The sequence below is a fragment of the Scyliorhinus canicula genome, chromosome 23 (genome assembly GCF_902713615.1).
Source record: "Scyliorhinus canicula chromosome 23, sScyCan1.1, whole genome shotgun sequence".
NCBI lineage: Eukaryota > Metazoa > Chordata > Chondrichthyes > Carcharhiniformes > Scyliorhinidae > Scyliorhinus > Scyliorhinus canicula.
Window position 1 is genome coordinate 5,488,062 of NC_052168.1, and position 19,229 is coordinate 5,507,290.

The 19,229-nt window shown below is 52.2% G+C and overlaps 1 protein-coding gene across 1 annotated transcript in view; it reads right to left on the reverse strand.

The window, feature by feature from the left end:
* Positions 1 to 584: 584 nt before the first annotated feature.
* The window catches only part of LOC119956620 (receptor-type tyrosine-protein phosphatase H-like), a 61,348-nt gene continuing 42,703 nt past the window's right edge, over positions 585 to 19,229 (reverse strand). Inside the window, exons 12-19 of the mRNA XM_038783958.1 lie at positions 18,844 to 18,937; positions 13,929 to 13,982; positions 13,281 to 13,362; positions 12,931 to 13,021; positions 11,302 to 11,378; positions 9,407 to 9,541; positions 3,542 to 3,664; positions 585 to 746 (exon numbers count right to left, since the gene is read on the reverse strand). Coding sequence (XP_038639886.1) covers positions 585 to 746; positions 3,542 to 3,664; positions 9,407 to 9,541; positions 11,302 to 11,378; positions 12,931 to 13,021; positions 13,281 to 13,362; positions 13,929 to 13,982; positions 18,844 to 18,937 — 818 coding nt within the window. The remainder of the gene's footprint in view (positions 747 to 3,541; positions 3,665 to 9,406; positions 9,542 to 11,301; positions 11,379 to 12,930; positions 13,022 to 13,280; positions 13,363 to 13,928; positions 13,983 to 18,843; positions 18,938 to 19,229) is intronic.

A 19,229-nucleotide genomic window follows, 5' to 3' on the forward strand; every position in this document is an offset into this window, starting at 1 on the left:
GGAAACCCACGCACACAGGGGGAGGACGTGCAGACTCCACACAGACAGTAACCCAGCCGGGAATCGAACCTGGGACCCTGGAGCTGTGAAGCATTTATGCTAACCACCATGCTACCCTGCTGCCCCATATCCTCTTTAGCATCTTAAATACCTCAATTAGATCTCCAAGAACAAAGAACAATACAGCACAGGATCAGGCCCCTCGGCCGTCTGATTCTTTTACTCATATAGTATCGGCCCAAATTGCTCAATCACTCTTCAGAAGACAAGTTCTTCATTCCTGGGAATCAATCCCGTGAACCTTCTCTAACTCCCTCGAATGCCACTACATCCTTCCTCGAGTAAGGGAACCAAAACTGAGCTCAGTGCTCCAGGTGTCGTCTCACCTTCCCCCTGTTCGTTGCAACAGTACTCCCCTACGTTTAAACACTATCCCATTAGCAACGAGTACCAGAATTCCATCTGCCTTCCTTATTACATCTGCCCCTGCAGACTAACGTTCTGCCATTCATGCACAAGGACACCCAGATCCCTCTGCACCGACGTAACGAATCAGAGCAGAAAGGTACAATCCCAGTGATTCCTCACCTGCAGTGTATGACAGGTGAGCCTTGTTGAGTCCCGTTTAGGTGTTCCCGTATGAGTTTGTGGAACGCTAACAGCTTCTCCGTGGTTTGGGGCACTCCGTGATCCGGCCAGGCAGTGAAGTGAAAGTGTTTGACCGAGCGTTTTTCCGAGGACCCAGCCTATTCGAAAAAGGCAGAGGTTCAGTCTCCTTTAGAACATAGAACATACAGTGCAGAAGGAGGCCATTCGGCCCATTGAGTCTGCACCGACCCACTTAAGCCCTCACTTCCACCCTATCCCCGTAACCCTGTAACCCCTCCTAATCTTTTTGGACACTAAGGGACGATTTATCATGGCCAATCCACCTAACCTGCGCGTCTTTGGACTGCGGGAGGAAACCGGAGCACCCGGAGGAAACCCACGCACACAGGGGGAGAACGTGCAGACTCCGCACAGACAGCGACCCAGCGGGTAATCGAACCTGGGACCCCGGCGCTGTGAAGCCACAGTGCTATCCACTGTGCCGCCCTCACATCCCCCCCTCTCCCGGAGGCATTCCCTCCTGATGTAGCCAGCTCCATCGGAACTCCCCATACTTCGCTTAAACACCCGCCTCACCCAGACTGGGAAAGTGTGATGGGGTTTTCCACCCCGGTTAAACCCAATCCTTAATCCCCGTTCCAACATTCAGTGGTATCATGGCTGATCTGTGACCTAAATCCCCGCCCTAAAAATTTACAATTGATCCAACATCAATTATCACTTGCGTGATGAAAATTCCAAACCTCTCCCACCCACACTGTGTGACGGAGTTTTCCCCTAATTTTACTCCTGAGATGCTTGGCTCCAAGCTTTAGACGGTCCCCTTCCTCCAACCCTCCCTGACCAACAGAAATAGCTTTGCCTTGTCCGCACTATCGTCCGCATCAATATTTAAAAACCTCAGTCAAATCACCTCTTAAAGTTCTAAATTCCAGGAAAAATATCCCTAGTTTTCAGTCGTCTCTGCTGGACCCCTGCAGATCATTGGCCCGTGATTTCCTCAGGGTGGTCATCTCCGTCGGATTGCCCGTCTCGACGGGCTGACCCCACGCTGAGATTTCAAAGCCCCTTGTCGCGCCCGATCGCTCTCAATCAGGCTGGGCGCGACAGGAGCGGCGAAGCGGCCCCCCCCTGGCTGCATCGATGTGGAGAACAGGGGCTCAGAGTGGTAAGAAACGTCTCTTTTATTTACAGCACTAGCTGCCCCAAAGGAGATGTTTGGTGGGACAACTTGGAGGTAAGTGGTTCAGACAACAGGCCTGTGGGGGGTGGGGCGGGGTCAATCAATCCTGTAGGGGGGTGGTCAGAGTGGGAGTGAGGGGACGGGGGTTGGATCGGTGTGGGGGTAATACTGGGCAGTAGGGTAGCACAGTGGTTAGCACAGCTTCAGGGTTCCAGGTTCGATTCCCGGCTGGGTCACTGTCTGTGCGGAGTCTGCACGTTCTCCCCGTGTCTGCGGGCTTTCCTCCGGGTGCTCCGGTTTCATCCCACAGTCCAAAGATGTGCAGGTTCGGTGGATTGGCCAGGCTAAATTGCCCTTAGTGGGGTTACTGGGTTAGGGGGAGACGTGGGCTTGAGTAGGATTCTCTTTCCAAGGGCTGATGCAGACTCGATGGGCCGAATGGCCTCTTTGTGCTCTGTAAATACTATAGAGGGCTGGAAGGGGGTGGGTGTTGTATCGGAGGGCCCAACGCATTGTCCAGAGAAAGTTACCACGTCTGGGCAATTGCCGGGTTAACCCTAAGGTGGGATCTTCCTAGAGGGATTCTCCAGCGCATCATTGGTGTACCCCCTGAATGCGACGCTGGGGTACCAGGAAGTTAGGGGCCCAAGTGTCACGTTAGTCAATGTATGCTTCTGTTAGGAAGGGGAGGGCTCCAGGAAATTGACCCAACGACAGTGAAGGAACAGTCATTGGGTTCCAAGTCTGGATGGCGTGTGGCTCGGAGGGGAACTTCCTGGTGTTGGCGTTCCCACTTATCCACTGCCCTTGTCCTTCTAGAAGGTAGAAGTCGTGGGTTTGGAAGGCGTGGTTGACGGAACCTTGGCGAGTTCCTGCAATGCTTCTTGGCGGTTCACACTATGTATTGGTAGGGGGGGGGGCAGAGAATGTTTAAGGTGATGGATGGGGTGCCCATCAAGCGGGACTGTTTGGTACTGGACGGCGTTGAGCCTCTCGAGTGTTGTTGGGGCTGCACTCATCCAGGCAAGTGGGCAGTGTCCCACCACACTCCTGACTTGTGACTGGTGGTAGATGGTGGACAGGCTTTGGGGGGGTCAGGAGGGTGGGTGCCACAGGATTCCCAACCTTTGACCTGCTCTTGGAGCCGCGATATTTATTAGGCTGGATCAGCTAAGTTTCTGGTCAATGGTAACCCCCCCAAGATGTTGGTAGAGGAGAATTCAGTAATGATAATACCATTGAATGACGAGGGGAGATGGTTAGATTCTCATTTATTTTTTGCTGATGGCCATTGCCTGGCGCTTAGAACAGTACAGCGCAGCACAGAACAGGCCCTTCGGCCCTCAATGTTGTGCCAAGCAATGATCACCCTACTCAAACCCACGTATCCACCCTATACCCGTAACCCAACAACCCCCCCCCTTAACCTTACTTTTTAGGACACTACGGGCAATTTAGCACGGCCAATCCACCTAACCCGCACATCTTTGGACTTGTGGGAGGAAACCGGAGCACCCGGAGGAAACCCACGCACACACGGGGAGGACGTGCAGACTCCGCACAGACAGTGACCCAGCCGGGAATCGAACCTGGGACCCTGGAGCTGTGAAGCATTTATGCTAACCACTATGCTACCATGCTGCTTGTCTGATGTGACTACTGTTGAATACAATGATAAGTCAAGAACATTGTTGTTCCGGTAGAATTGGAGGGACCATGGTTTTTCTAACACTTCCTATGGCCTCCCACCTTTTTGATGCTGAAATCTCGGAGAGTCCATTCGCTGAGGATGGTCTCGGATGTAACAGTCACTGTGATGTCTTCATAGGTACATGGCGTGTAATCCAATGGCCAATAGTGTTCGCATTTGACCTGCAACCAAAACATGTTTAAGCAGGCTTCATCCAAAATAACCACACAGGATATACAGTACAGAAGCAGGCCATTCGGCCCAACCAGCTGGTGTTAATGCTCCACTCGAGTCCCTTCCCCCCATCATTCCTCATCTTGATCTATCATCGATAAATACAGAAGATACAGAAGTCTGAAGACCTGCATATCCGGATATAAGAAACGCTTCTTCCCCACAGCTACTGGACTCCTCAACGACTCCCCCTCGGGCTGATCTGTTCCCTGTAAGAATACTATTCACGACGCCCTATGCTGCTCTTCCTCATGTATTTGCTTTGTTTGGCCCCTTGTTCCGCACTGTAACCAATCACTGTTTGTCGATGTACCATTTGTCAATGTTCTCTGTCGATTATTCTTTTTGTCTACTGTGTACGTACTGTGTACTTTCCCTCGGCCGCAGAAAAATATTTCTCACTGTACTCCGGTGCATGTGACAATAAATCAAATCGAATCATCGTGACTCTCTATTTTCTATTCCCTCACTTGCTTGTCTAGCTTCCCATTTAATGCGTCTGTACCAATCACTTCACGAGGGGAGGGAGCAGCTCAGTGGCACTGTCACTGGGCGAGAGATCGAAGGAAATGCTCTGAGGACCTGGGTTCGAATCCCACCAGGCCAGATGGTGAAATCTGAATTCAATAAAAATCTGGGATTGAAAAGTTTAATGATGAGTATCAAAACATTCTCGATTGTTGTCAAAACCCATCCGGTTCACCAATGTTTAATTAATTAATTAATGGCATTTCTGCCTCGCCTGGCCTACATGTGACTCCAGGCGGTCGACTCTGAGCTGCAGTCTGAAATGGCTGAGGGAGCCACCCAGTTTGAGGGGATGGGCACATTCCCTACATGAATAAAACCACTCCCCTGTGGGAGCAAGTTCCCCCTTCTCACCACTCTCTGCGTGAATTCCCGATTCTTGGTGACGCCCTCCTATCGATCGCCTCTCGCTTTGCTCTTTCCAACGAGAGGAAATGTTCTCTCTGCATCCACTCCATCAAAGCCTAGCTGAATTTTAATTCGTTAGGTCACCTCCCTTTCTCAAGTGAAGGCCTATTAATCCTTTCCTGTTATGTACAACCACATAGAACAGTACAGCACAGAACAGGCCCTTCGGCCCTCAATGTTGTGCCGAGCCATGATCACCCTACTCAAACCCACGTATCCACCCTATACCCGTAACCCAACAACCCCCCCCTTAACCTTACTTTTATTAGGACACTACGGGCAATTTAGCACGGCCAATCCACCTAACCCGCACATCTTTGGACTGTGGGAGGAAACCGGAGCACCCGGAGGAAACCCACGCACACAGGGGAGGACGTGCAGACTCCACACAGACAGTGACCCAGCCGGGAATCGAACCTGGGACCCTGGAGCTGTGAAGCATTTATGCTAACCACCATGCTACCCTGCTGCCCCTATACACCAAGGACCCGGGTTGGATCCCGGCTCTGGGTCACTGTCCGTGTGGAGTTTGCACATTCTCCCCGTGTCTGCGTGGGTTTCACCCCCCACAACCCAAAGATGTGAAGGGTAGATGGATTGGCCACGCTAAATTACTCCTTAATTGGAAAAACAAAAAAAAAAAGACATTTTAAAAATACCCACATATTTTCGACAGCATCTTTATAAATGCCGGAATACAAACATACGAATTATGAACAGGGGGAAACCATTCGGCCCCTCGAGCCTGTCCCGCCCCTCAATACGATCACAGCTAATCTGATTTTAACCTTAACTCCACATTCCCGGGCAGCACGGTGGCCTAGTGGTTAGCACAACTGCCTCACGGCGCCGAGGTCCCAGGTTCGATCCCGGCTCTGGGTCACTGTCCGTGTGGAGTTCGCAATTCTCCCCGTGTCTGCGTGGGTTTCGCCCCCACAACCCAAAGATGTGCAGGGTAGGTAGATTGGCCACGCTAAATTGCCCCTTAATTGGAAAAAATAATTGGGGACTCTAAATTTATATAAAAAAAACTCCACATTCCCACCGACTCCACTTTCTCCCATAACCCTTTGCCCCCTTCTCCAGAATCTATCCGGCACTTCCTGAAGAATAGTCAAAGGCTCTGCTTTCCGCCGCCAGTTCCAGAGACTCGCCACCCTCTGAGAGAAAGAACTTCTCCTCATCCCCGTCTTAACCGGGCGACCCCTTGGGCGGGATTCCCTGCGAACCGGCAGAGCGTGCCTGTCCGGCACCGAGGAGCGGCGTGAACCACTCCGGCGTTAGGCCGTCCCGAAGGTGCGGAATCCTCCGCACTCTCAGGGGCTAAGCCGGCGCCGGAGTGGTTTGCGCCGCGCCGGCCGGCACGGAAGGGGCTTGGCGCCAAAGGGCCTCTGCCGGCTGGCGCGAGTTGCCGCATGCGTGGGAGCGCCAGCGTGTGCTGGCATCATCCCAGCGCATGCGTAGGGGGGGGGGTTTATCTCCGCGTCGGCCATCGCGGACTGTTACAGCGGCTGGTGCAGAGGAATGGAGTGCCCCCACGGCACAGGCCCGCCCGCCGATCGCGGGCCAGGCCGCCATGGGGGCACCCCCCAGGGCCAGATCCCCCCCCCCCCACCGAGGAAGCCGCCCTCAGAGCCAGGTCCCGCCGGTAAGTAGCTGTCACAACATACCCGGCGGGACCGTCTGAAACCGGGCGGCCACTCGGCCCATCGCGGGCCGGAGAATCGCCGGGGGGGGGGGCGCTGCCAGCGATTCTCCGACCCGGCGGGGGATCGGAGAATCCCGCCCCTTATTTTTTATACAGTGAAGTTGGTTCTAGATTATCCTATAAAATGAAACATCCTCGCCACCTCCACCCTGTCAAGGCCCCTCAGCATCTTCAGCGTGACACACACGCACACACAAGCTTTCTGAATCAGGACAGGGTATCATCCTTGGAATCCGCCGCACAGCAAATCCCTGAGGCTAACTTCATGTCGCTGAGTCATAGAATCATAGAATTTACAGTGCAGAAGGAGGCCATTCGGCCCATCGAGTCTGCACCAGCCCTTACAAAGAGCACCCTACTGACGCTCACATATCTACCCAATCCCCCATAACCCACTTAACATTTTCTGGGCACTGAGGGCAATTTAGCACGGCCAATCCACCTAACCCGCACGTCTTTGGACTGTGGGAGTAAACCGGAGCACCCGGAGGAAACCCACGCAGAGAGTTAGAGGGTACAGATTTTGAATTCTGTCCCAGTTTTAGCAACATAATAATATTGTCACGAGTAGGCTTCAATGACGTTACTGTGAAAAGCCCCTAGTAGCCACATTCCGGCGCCTGTTCGGGGAGGCCGGTACGGGAATTGAACCCGCGCTGCCTTGTTCTGCATTACAAGCCAGCTGTTTAGCCCACTGTGCTAAACCAGCCCAGTAAGAAGTTATGCAACACCGGGTTAAAGTCCAACAGGTTTGTTTCAAGCACTAGCTTTCGGAGCACTGCTCCTTCCTCAGGTGAATGAAGAGGTGGGTTCCAGAAACACATATATAGGCAAAGTCAGAGATGCCAGGCAATGCGAGCATTTGCAGGTAATTAAGTCTTTACAGATCCAGAAGTAGGGGTAACCCCAGGTTAAAGAGGTGTGAATTGTCTCAAGCCAGGACAGTTGGTAGGATTTCGCAAGCCCACTCCAACGCCGACATCTCCACATCTAAACCAGCCCCTGTGAGGCTCCGCCTGAGAATTCTGGCTTCACATCTTCCTCGCGCCAGGTGGGTGGATGTTAGCCCCCCCCTTCTCCCCCCCCCCCCCCCCCCCCCCCGCCTCATTGCACTGATTGTGGGAGCCCATAAAGCGCTCCCACCTGTTGTGTTCAATTGTTCTGTGTTTGATTACGTGATCCTGGTGACGGATCTATGCTCACTGTGTTAGATTGGTCAATCCTGGGGAGCGGGGGACTCAGAGCAAAGTAAAGAGACACCATAGAAGTTACTAGAAGCTACAGTTGGGACAAGCATGATGTGCGTGAGACATTACCTGATTGCAGAGGCATTTTAAAACTCTCATGAATAAACCAGTTGTACACTTAAAATCCAGTGTCACCTCCATATCGCTCTGAGATATATAAAATATAAAACACCGCCCTCTCGAACCAGAACCCTCCTGTCGTCTGGTATGATGTGGGGTTGCCAATTGCGACTAAATGATTTTGCTCCACAATCTGGCTATTAGTCGGCCTACAGATCCATCCTCGTGGCGCAATGGCATACCCCAATTGGAATGTCCAATCCACCTAACAAGCACGTCTTTCGGGACTTGTGGGAGGAAACCGGAGCACCCGGAGGAAACCCACGCAGACACGGGGAGAACGTGCAGACTCCACACAGACAGTGACCCAAGCCGAGAATCGAACCTGAGACTCTGGCGCTGTGAAGCAACGGTGCTTACCACTGTGCTGCCCTGATGAAGAGGAAATGTGACAAAGAAACAATATTTCTAATGTCCTGATGATTTTTCTCCAGGGTGGTGCACACAGCAGTGACCTGGAGTTTGGTCCTCAATTTCTGGAGACTCCAGGCCAATCCTGGAGGGTTGGCCACCCGAGTATGAAGATAGGCGGAAGGAATGTTCGCTCTGCGTTCTGTCAGATCGCCTGCCCTCTAATCCCTCCAGGGCTTTCCACCATTGTCGCTTGACAAATTGTGACGATACATAACTCTGGTGCGGCCGCATTTGGAGTATTGCGTGCCGTTCTGGTCGCCGCATTGTAGGAAGGATGTGGAAGCATTGGAAAGGGTGCAGGAGGAGATTTACAAGGATGTTGCCTGGTATGAAGATCTCATGAAGAAAGGCTGAGGGACTTGAGGCTGTTTTCGTTAGAGAGAAGACGGTTAAGAGGTGACTTAATTGAGGCATACAAGATGATCAGAGCATTAGATAGGGTGGACAGCGAGAGCCTTTTTCCTCGGATGGTGATGTCCAGCACGAGGGGACATAGCTTTAAATTGAGGGGAGATAGATATAGGACAGATGTCAGAGGTAGGTTCTTTACTCAGAGAGTAGTAAGGGCGTGGAATGCCCTGCCTGCAACAGGAGTGGACTCGCCAACACTAAACACATTCAAATGGTCATTGGATAGGCACATGGACGATAAGGGAATAGTGTAGATGGGCTTTAGAGGGGTTTCACAGGTCGGCGCAACATCGAGGGCCGAAGGGCCTGTACTGCGCTGTAATGTTCTATGTAAGGCGGCGATGGAGACGGGCCTGGAGTTTCTCAGAGAAGTGAGCGCTCAGGCTGGCTGTGGCAACGGACTTCATCGGACAATTCATTCCGCCCCTTTGCCCTGACCAAGGGTTGTTTTGTGCACCGGCTGAGGCCTGGGAGGTGGGAAGGGACAGAGGGTGACACCTTAAAAATTGAGAGCCTCTCCCTCCCTCACAACTCATTCCCCCTGAAGAATATTTGGCAAAGGGCAGATTGAGAGTGGCTTCCTTGGCGGTGGGGGGCTGGAGCCTCAGTGGAACCCCCCCCCCCCCACGCCCGGTTACAAGAGCAAACTGCTCTCACGCAAGACCCCAGCTTAAGGCCAGCGACTTTGTTGTTTAAAGCGGTGCTGAGAGAGCAAGGCCCGTACCCTGTGCCCCTGCGAAGTGACGGGGCTGCCACTGTTAAAGTCGCCAGCCCGGGCGGATCCAGAACTCCCGACGGGAAGCTGGTCGCAGTTTGCGGCCCGTCCCAGTGCGAACCGAGAGTCAGCCACTCACCCGATTTAACTCCACACAGTTTGTCAGCATGACGATGACCTCCGACCTCTGCTCCCAAATCATTCGCCAGAAATCCGCCACCGTGCTCGGCAAGGGCCCCTGGGCAGCGATGAATTCCTTTTTGGACTTGTAACCCTGCGAATAACCAGCGGGAATGAAAATCCTGAACAGGAACCATTAGAACAGCAACAACTCACTTATAGTCCTGGCTGGAATGCGATGGGATGGGTATTTAGAATGGAGGGGTTGGGTGGGGAAGGTCAGAAGGGGATAAACAGAGGCAAAGGTCATTCACCAGCACCCATAATCTTCCACCCAAAAACATCTGCCGTGCCAACATCAGTCACCCTGGGTAAGGTGCTACACAGAGCAGAGGCAATGGGGAGAATCGTTAATGCCAACTAGTGTGTGACTGGCAAAGGCCAACTGCTGAGTGATGAACAACGTTCTTGTATGAGCAAGAAAAGCGTGTTCTACGAATGAGAATTAAGCAAAACAAGGACCTCCAACAAAAAGGGATAAGTAATAGCCCCTAAAATTCAGTTTCTGCCTCATTCAGGCTCGGATAGTTCTTATGAAAGCATGTAGATACATAGAAGATAGGAGCAGGAGGAGGCCTTTTGGCCCTTCGAGTCTGCTCCGCCATTCATCACCATCATGGCTAATCATCCAACTCAATAGCCTAATCCTGCTTTCTCCATTTAATGCCCATTCTGATTTGTACCCAAGGTGGTGATAGATCTTTTTGCACCATGTGGTGTCGGTACACCCAGGGTGCTGTTCGAGAGGATTCCGACCCAGCGGCAGCGAAGGAACGACCGATATCTTTCCAAGTCAAGACAGTGAGGGGCTTGGAGGGGAACTTTCAGGTGGTGGGGTTCCCAGGTATCTGCTGCCCTTGTCCTTCTAGGTGGTATAGGCCATGAGTTTGGAAGGTGGCATCCAGGGAACCCTGGTGAGTTGCTGCAGTGCATCGCGTGTAGAGCGCACACGGCTGCCACTGTGCCTCAATGGTGGAGGGAGTGGATAGTTCAGGTGGTGGGGGTGCCAGTCAAGCGGGGCTGCTTTGTTCTGGATGGTGTCGAGCATCTTGAGTGTAGTTGCTGCCGCGCTCATCCAGGCAAGTAGAGAGTATTCCATCACACTCCTGACTTGTGCCTTGTAGATGGTGGACAGAGGTTGGGGAATCAGGAAGTAAGTGATCCGCTGCAGGATTCCTAGCCTCTGACCTGCTCTTGTAGCCACAGTATTGATATAACTGGCCCAGCTATGCTTATCATAGAATTTACAGGGCAGAAGGCGACCACCTGGCCCATCGAGCCTGCACCGGCTCTCGGAAAGAGCACCCCACCCAAGGTCAACACCTCCACCCCATCCCCACAACCCAGTAACCCCACCCAACACCAAGGGCAACTTTGGACACTAAGGGGCAATTTATCTTGGCCAATCCACCTAACCTGCACATCTTTGTGACTGTGGGAGGAAACCGGAGCACCCGGGAGGAAACCCACGCACACACGGGGAGGATGTGCAGACTCCGCACAGACAGTGACCCAAGCCGGGAATCGAACCTAGGACCCTGGAGCTGTGAAGCGATTGTGCTATCCACAATGCTACCGTGCTGCCCTTATGGTCAATGGTAACCCCCAGGATGGTGATAGTGGGGGATTGAGCGATGGCAAAGCCGTTGAATGTCACGGGGAGATGGTTAGATTCTAATTAAAATAATGTTCCCGGAGGAAGATCAGATATCTTTCCTCGTTTTAGTCTCAATTTGGTATCGCAACAAGCCGTTTAAATTCACAGTACATTCTCTGATAGCTTCCTTATGTGACTGTTTGGGGTCAGGGTTCCCATGGTTACAGAAGCAGACCTCTTCATTGTGGAGCACTTACAGGCATGTAGTTTGCGTTGATGTAATCAGAGGTACTGCTGTCCGGCTCAGAAATCAGTTTAACTCTGGACGCATCATCTGAAAGAACCCAGTGAGAGAAGATATCGTCAATGAAATGATTGTCTACCTGAGACGCCCGTAACCTAGCAACGCATTTCAGGCCCAAGCTGCCTCTCACTCACATTCACCTGTTGTGCTTTATAAGCCTATGGGGAAGATGAACAGAGAAAGATTCATCGCATCTTTCCCATTCAGCTATAATCCAACTAAAGTAGGCTGCCCCCCCCCCCCCCCCCCCCAGCACCCCCCCCCCCCCCCCCCCCCCCCCCAGCACACCCCATCCACATGTCTCTGAGGAGGGACAGAAAAACCCCCCAGAATTTGAGAAAACCTAGGCCAAGCCGAAGAATCATAGAATCCCTGCAATGCAGAAGGAGACCATTCAGCCCATCGGGTCTGCACCGACCCTCTGAGAGAGCACCCTACCTAGGCCCAAACTCCACACCATCCCCGTAACCCCACCTAGGGCCCAATTTGGCGCGCCCAATCCGACTAACCTGCACATCTTTGGGCTGTGGGAGGAAACCGGGGGGCACCCGGAGGAAACCCACGCAGGCACGGGGAGAACCTGCAGACTCCGCGCAGACAGTGACCCGAGGCCGGAATCGAGCCCGGGTCCCCTGGCGCTGCGAGGCAGCAGTGCTAACCACTGTGCCTCCGTGAATAAAGAATAAAACATTCAGGGAAAATCCTCTCCGACCTCTAAAAGTGGGGGGGGGGGGGGGGGGGGGAATAAATGATCCAGGGTGTAACCATGACAACAATGGTACATTACCCAACATCCCATGCACCATCCGTACCACAGTAAAGTCAGCTTAGAGTCGCAGAGCCATTCCACAGCACACAAAGAGGCCGTTTGGGCCATCAAATTCACTCAGTCTCTGTGGAGAGCAATCCAGTCAACTTCACCCCCCCCTCCCCCGCTCTGTCCCCACAGTCCCTCGAAGTATTCCTCAGGTGACCATCCAATTTCCTTTTGAACTCATCGGTCATCTCCGCTTCCACCACCCTCATGGGCAGCGGGTTCCGGGTCATTACCACTCGTTGTGTAAAAAAAGTTCTTTCGCAGCCCTTAGCCAGAATCTGTGTTCCCCTCGCCCTTGTACCATCAGCTCGTGGAAACAGTTATTATTTGCCTACCTTATCTAAACCAGTCTCAATCCTGTACGCCTCAAGGAAATAGAACAGTACAGCACAGAACAGGCCCTTCGGCCCTCGATGTTGTGCCGAGATCTTCCCCCTTAATCTCCTTTTCTCAAAGGAGAATGACCTCTGCTTCTCCAACCCTAACCTTGCAGCTCAAAACCCTCATCCCCCTGGAGCTAACCTGGTAAATCTCTCTCTGCGCCCCTTCAAGGACCTTCGGGTCCTTCCTCGAGGAACTCTTGCACATCCCTTTGAGTATTTGCATCTACAGCACAAGTCACAAACCAGTTTCAAAGGTCAATACCTCTGAAGGCTTTATCCTGTTTCTCTCTCTCCACAGATGCTGTCTGACCTGCTGAGTGTTTCCAGCATTATTGCCTTTCCTTCCTGGTTTGTTGAATCCCACGCTACCTCGGTTACTTACACGGTAGAACATTCGTGTATCGATTCTTTCCTTTGTTGTCCATCAGCAGGGCAGCATTCACTGATTGATCCGTCCCCACCATACTCAAACTCTGCAGTTCATGAAGGGGAGAGGGGTCATTGATCAATCATTGGCTAAAGAATCGACATTCATTGCGCCCCGTGACTTTACGGCTGATTCTACTCCGCATTCGCCACCAGCTCACCCCGCTGGTGAGGATGAGCCCAGCGGTGCGCCGGGCGCACGCCGTGCGGCATCAGACTCATCAATGATGGGAAGGCGGCACCTTTCCCAGTGCCAAGATCGAACATTCCGCCCGAAAGCGCAAACCCCTGACTCTCTCCCCGTACCTGGTATTCCTCGGCAAAGCCAAAATCCGTGTCGGCGTGCCTGCTCCGAAAGTAACTCTCGTATTCGCTGACCGGAACTGACCTGGCGACCAAAAGAGAACGAGGGTGAGAATTGCCCCATAGAGACGCTCTTATAGGGTGGCACGGTAGCGCAGTGGGTTAGCCCTGCTGCCTCACAGTGCTGAGGTCCCAGGTTCGATCCCAGCCCCGGGTCATTGTCCGTGTGGACTTTGCCCATTCTCCACGTGTCAGTGTGGGTCCCGCACCCAGAACCCAAAGACATGCAGGGTAGGTGGATTGGCCACGATAAATTGAACCTTAATTGGAGAAAAATGATTGGGTGCTCTCAATTTATTTCTTTTAAAAATCAACAAAATCAAAATCGAATCTTTTCGTCTTGAACTTATCGGGACATCAGGAAGAACACCAATGTAAAGGGAACAACAATTTGTACTTCATGAGAAGAAAGTGCTGATCGGTTGGCAAGTTGACTCTGATTGGTTGAGACGTTGTCATGGAGAATGCAGCAGTGAAAATTCAATCCCGGATCTGTCTGGCCAATCAGATTCAACCTGCCCGAAGGCAGGCTGCGATTTGTCGAGGGGGACTGGTAAATAGTCAGAACGACCAAGAATAAATTCCACTTACTTGACTTCTCTAAGAATTGGACTCATTTGTGAAAAGTCTGAATCAGGCTGTTTCCTGGAACAAAAATAGAAGTGTTTACTAAAAAAAAGATATCGCTGTACCTAACTGCAAGTATCTGATTTCATTCCAGCTTCACCATTCAAAGACTTGTCTGTGAATCTCTCCCATATTGAGAGGCAGAATATCCTTTTTCAGCTCCTTCTCTTAATTACACATCATTCCCAGGCCAGGCAAGCCTTAATGTACCTATGAGAATACTGGATGGAATATACACTGTCGGCATCAAACACTCCCAGGACAGGTACAGCACGGGGTTAGATACAGAGTAAAGCTCCCTCTACACTGTCCCCATCAAACACTCCCAGGACAGGTACAGCACGGGGTTAGATACAGAGTGAAGCTCCCTCTACACTGTCCCCATCAAACACTCCCAGGACAGGTACAGCACGGGGTTAGATACAGAGTAAAGCTCCCTCTACACTGTCCCCATCAAACACTCCCAGGACAGGTACAGCACGGGGTTAGATACAGAGTAAAGCTCCCTCTACACTGTCCCCATCAAACACTCCCAGGACAGGTACAGCATGGGGTTAGATACAGAGTAAAGCTCCCTCTACACTGCACCCATCAAACATTCCCAGGACAGGTACAGCATGGGGTTAGATACAGAGTAAAGCTCCCTCTACACTGTCCCCATCAGACACTCCCAGGACAGGTACAGCACGGGGTTAGATACAGAGTAAAGCTCCCTCTACACTGCACCCATCAAACACTCCCAGGACAGGTACAGCACGAGGTTAGATACAGAGTAAAGCTCCCTCTACACTGTCCCCATCAAACACTCCCAGGACAGGTACAGCATGGGGTTAGATACAGAGTAAAGCTCCCTCTACACTGTCCCCATCAAACACTCCCATTACAGGTACAGCACAGGGTTAGATATAGAGTAAAGCTCCCTCTACACTGTCCCCATCAAACACTCCCAGGACAGGTACAGCACGGGGTTAGATACAGAGTAAAGCTCCCTCTACACTGTCCCCATCAAACACTCCCAGGACAGGTACAGCACGGGATGAGATACAGAGTAAAGCTCCCTCTACACTGCCCCCATCAAACACTCCCAGGACAGGTACAGCACGGGGTTAGATACAGAGTAAAGCTCCCTCTACACTGTCCCCATTAAACACTCCCAGGACAGGTACAGCACGGGGTTAGATACAGAGTAAAGCTCCCTCTACACTGTCCCCATCAAACACTCCCAGGACAGGTACAGCACGGGATGAGATACAGAGTAAAGCTCCCTCTACACTGCCCCCATCAAACACTCCCAGGACAGGTACAGCACGGGGTTAGATACAGAGTAAAGCTCCCTCTACACTGTCCCCATTAAACACTCCCAGGACAGGTACAGCACGGGATGAGATACAGAGTAAAGCTCCCTCTACACTGCACCCATCAAACACTCCCAGGACAGGTACAGCACAGGGTTAGATACAGAGTAAAGCTCCCTCTACACTGTCCCCATCAAACACTCCCAGGACAGGTACAGCAAGGGGTTAGATACAGAGTAAAGCTCCCTCTACACTGCACCCATCAAACACTCCCAGGACAGGTACAGCACGGGGTTAGATACAGAGTAAAGCTCCCTCTACACTGTCCCCATCAAACATTCCCAGGACAGGTACAGCACGGAGTTAGATACAGAGTAAAGCTCCCTCTACACTGTCCCCATCAAACACTCCCAGGACAGGTACAGGACGGGGTTAGATACAGAGTAAAGCTCCCTCTACACTGTCCCCATCAAACACTCCCAGGACAGGTACAGCACGGGGTTAGATACAGAGTAAAGCTCCCTCTACACTGCCCCCATCAAACACTCCCAGGACAGGTACAGCACGGGGTTAGATACAGAGTAAAGCTCCCTCTACACTGTCCCCATTAAACACTCCCAGGACAGGTACAGCACGGGATGAGATACAGAGTAAAGCTCCCTCTACACTGCACCCATCAAACACTCCCATTACAGGTACAGCACAGGGTTAGATATAGAGTAAAGCTCCCTCTACACTGTCCCCATCAAACACTCCCAGGACAGGTACAGCACGGGGTTAGATACAGAGTAAAGCTCCCTCTACACTGTCCCCATCAAACACTCCCAGGACAGGTACAGCACGGGATGAGATACAGAGTAAAGCTCCCTCTACACTGCCCCCATCAAACACTCCCAGGACAGGTACAGCACGGGGTTAGATACAGAGTAAAGCTCCCTCTACACTGTCCCCATTAAACACTCCCAGGACAGGTACAGCACGGGGTTAGATACAGAGTAAAGCTCCCTCTACACTGTCCCCATCAAACACTCCCAGGACAGGTACAGCACGGGATGAGATACAGAGTAAAGCTCCCTCTACACTGCCCCCATCAAACACTCCCAGGACAGGTACAGCACGGGGTTAGATACAGAGTAAAGCTCCCTCTACACTGTCCCCATTAAACACTCCCAGGACAGGTACAGCACGGGATGAGATACAGAGTAAAGCTCCCTCTACACTGCACCCATCAAACACTCCCAGGACAGGTACAGCACAGGGTTAGATACAGAGTAAAGCTCCCTCTACACTGTCCCCATCAAACACTCCCAGGACAGGTACAGCACGGGGTTAGATACAGAGTAAAGCTCCCTCTACACTGCACCCATCAAACACTCCCAGGACAGGTACAGCACGGGGTTAGATACAGAGTAAAGCTCCCTCTACACTGTCCCCATCAAACATTCCCAGGACAGGTACAGCACGGAGTTAGATACAGAGTAAAGCTCCCTCTACACTGTCCCCATCAAACACTCCCAGGACAGGTACAGGACGGGGTTAGATACAGAGTAAAGCTCCCTCTACACTGTCCCCATCAAACACTCCCAGGACAGGTACAGCACGGGGTTAGATACAGAGTAAAGCTCCCTCTACACTGCCCCCATCAAACACTCCCAGGACAGGTACAGCACGGGGTTAGATACAGAGTAAAGCTCCCTCTACACTGTCCCCATTAAACACTCCCAGGACAGGTACAGCACGGGATGAGATACAGAGTAAAGCTCCCTCTACACTGCACCCATCAAACACTCCCAGGACAGGTACAGCACGGGTTTGATACAGAGTAAAGCTCCCTCTACACTGTTCCCATCAAACACTCCCAGGACAGGTACAGCACAGGGTTAGATACAGAGTAAAGCTCCCTCTACACTGTCCCCATCAAACACTCCCAGGACAGGTACAGCAAGGGGTTAGATACAGAGTAAAGCTCCCTCTACACTGCACCCATCAAACACTCCCAGGACAGGTACAGCACGGGGTTAGATACAGAGTAAAGCTCCCTCTACACTGTCCCCATCAAACATTCCCAGGACAGGTACAGCACGGAGTTAGATACAGAGTAAAGCTCCCTCTACACTGTCCCCATCAAACACTCCCAGGACAGGTACAGGACGGGGTTAGATACAGAGTAAAGCTCCCTCTACACTGTCCCCATCAAACACTCCCAGGACAGGTACAGCACGGGGTTAGATACAGAGTAAAGCTCCCTCTACACTGTTCCCATCAAACACTCCCAGGACAGGTACAGCACAGGGTTAGATACAGGGTAAAACTCCCTCTACACTGTCCCCATCAAACACTCCCAGGACAGGTACAGCACGGGGTGAGATACAGAGTAAAGCTCCCTCTACACTGGCCCCATCAAACACTCCCAGGACAGGTGCAGCACGGGGTTAGATACAGAGTAAAGCTCCCTCTACACTGCCCCCATCAAACACTCCCAGGACAGGTACAGCACGGGGTGAGATACAGAATAAAGCTCCCTCTACACTGTCCCCATCAACACTCCCAGGACAGGTACAGCACGGGGTGAGATACAGAGTAAAGCCCCCTCTACACTGTCCCCATCAACACTCCCAGGACAGGTACAGCACGGGGTGAGATACAGAGTAAAGCTCCCTCTACACTGTCCCCATCAACACTCCCAGGACAGGTACAGCACGGGGTGAGATACAGAGTAAAGCTCCCTCTACACCGTCTCCATCAAACACTCCCAGGACAGGTACAGCACGGGGTTAGATACAGAGTAAATCTCCATCTACACTGTCCCCATCAATTACTCCCAGGACAGGTACAGCACGGGGTTAGAGACAGAGTAAAGCTCCCTCTACACTGTCCCCAACAAACACTCCCAGGACAGGTACAGCACGGGGTTAGATACAGAGTAAACCTCCCTTTTTGCCCGAAACTCCCAATTCAGTCAGGAAAAGTCCAATTAATTGAGGGAGGAGACTAGTCTGGGCAAGTTGAAAATCCAAAACTCAGAGGCCAATCCATCATACACACTGGCCTGTTCAATGTTACTAATCAGCGGAAAATGGGGTCGGCACGGTGGCATAGTGGTTAGCACGGTGCTGAAGACCCGGGTTCGATCGTTTAAGAAGGATTCAGATGCGTACTTGCGGTGCCTAGGCGGACAAGGCTATGGGCCAAGCGTTGAAAAAAATGGGAAAATGTGTGTTTTTTGTCGGGTGCAGACGTGACGGGCTGAGGGGCCTTTTCCGTGCAGTAGGCCTCTCTGACTCAGTGGGTGCATGTTTGAATTTGGTTGCATTCTCTGGCCGTCGGGATTCTCATTCCTTGCTGGCATCGCCCCCCCCCCCCAGCCCCGGATTTCCCAGCGACGTGGGGTGGCTTCAACGGGAAATCCCATTGGACGGGAGAATCCCGCCGCCAGCAAACGCAGCGCCGTCGGGAAACACGGGGCTGGGGCGACCGGAGAACCCCCGGTCCGCAGTGTCCACTTTGAAACGCGACGGGTTTGGAAACGGGGTCCCATTCCTCAAGGGGCGGGGGTGTTGGGTAAATGCTTCAAAACCACTTACCTCCATGGCAGCCGTCTGGTGACGATGCAAAACAACAACAGACCAATAAGAACCAGGCCCAGCAGCGAACCTATAACTGCTCCAATGATAATAGCTGCACAGAACACAAAAATGGACAGTTAGCCTCAAGGAGCGCACCCGGCAATGGGCTCATCAGGTAAAGGTAGGCGAGGAAGGTGAACTGTGACTAAATATCGGTTAGGACACAGGAGAGGACTCCCCGCCTCATCCTTGACAGAGTGCCCAGGGGCCGCCCAAGGTGATGTTGGTCGAACACAATCATCCGAAAGATGGCACCAGCAACAATGTGACATTCATAGCAAGCGGGCTTGGGCCAAATGGGCTAAATAGAAATTATTTTCATTCACGAGGTGTGGGCGTCGCTG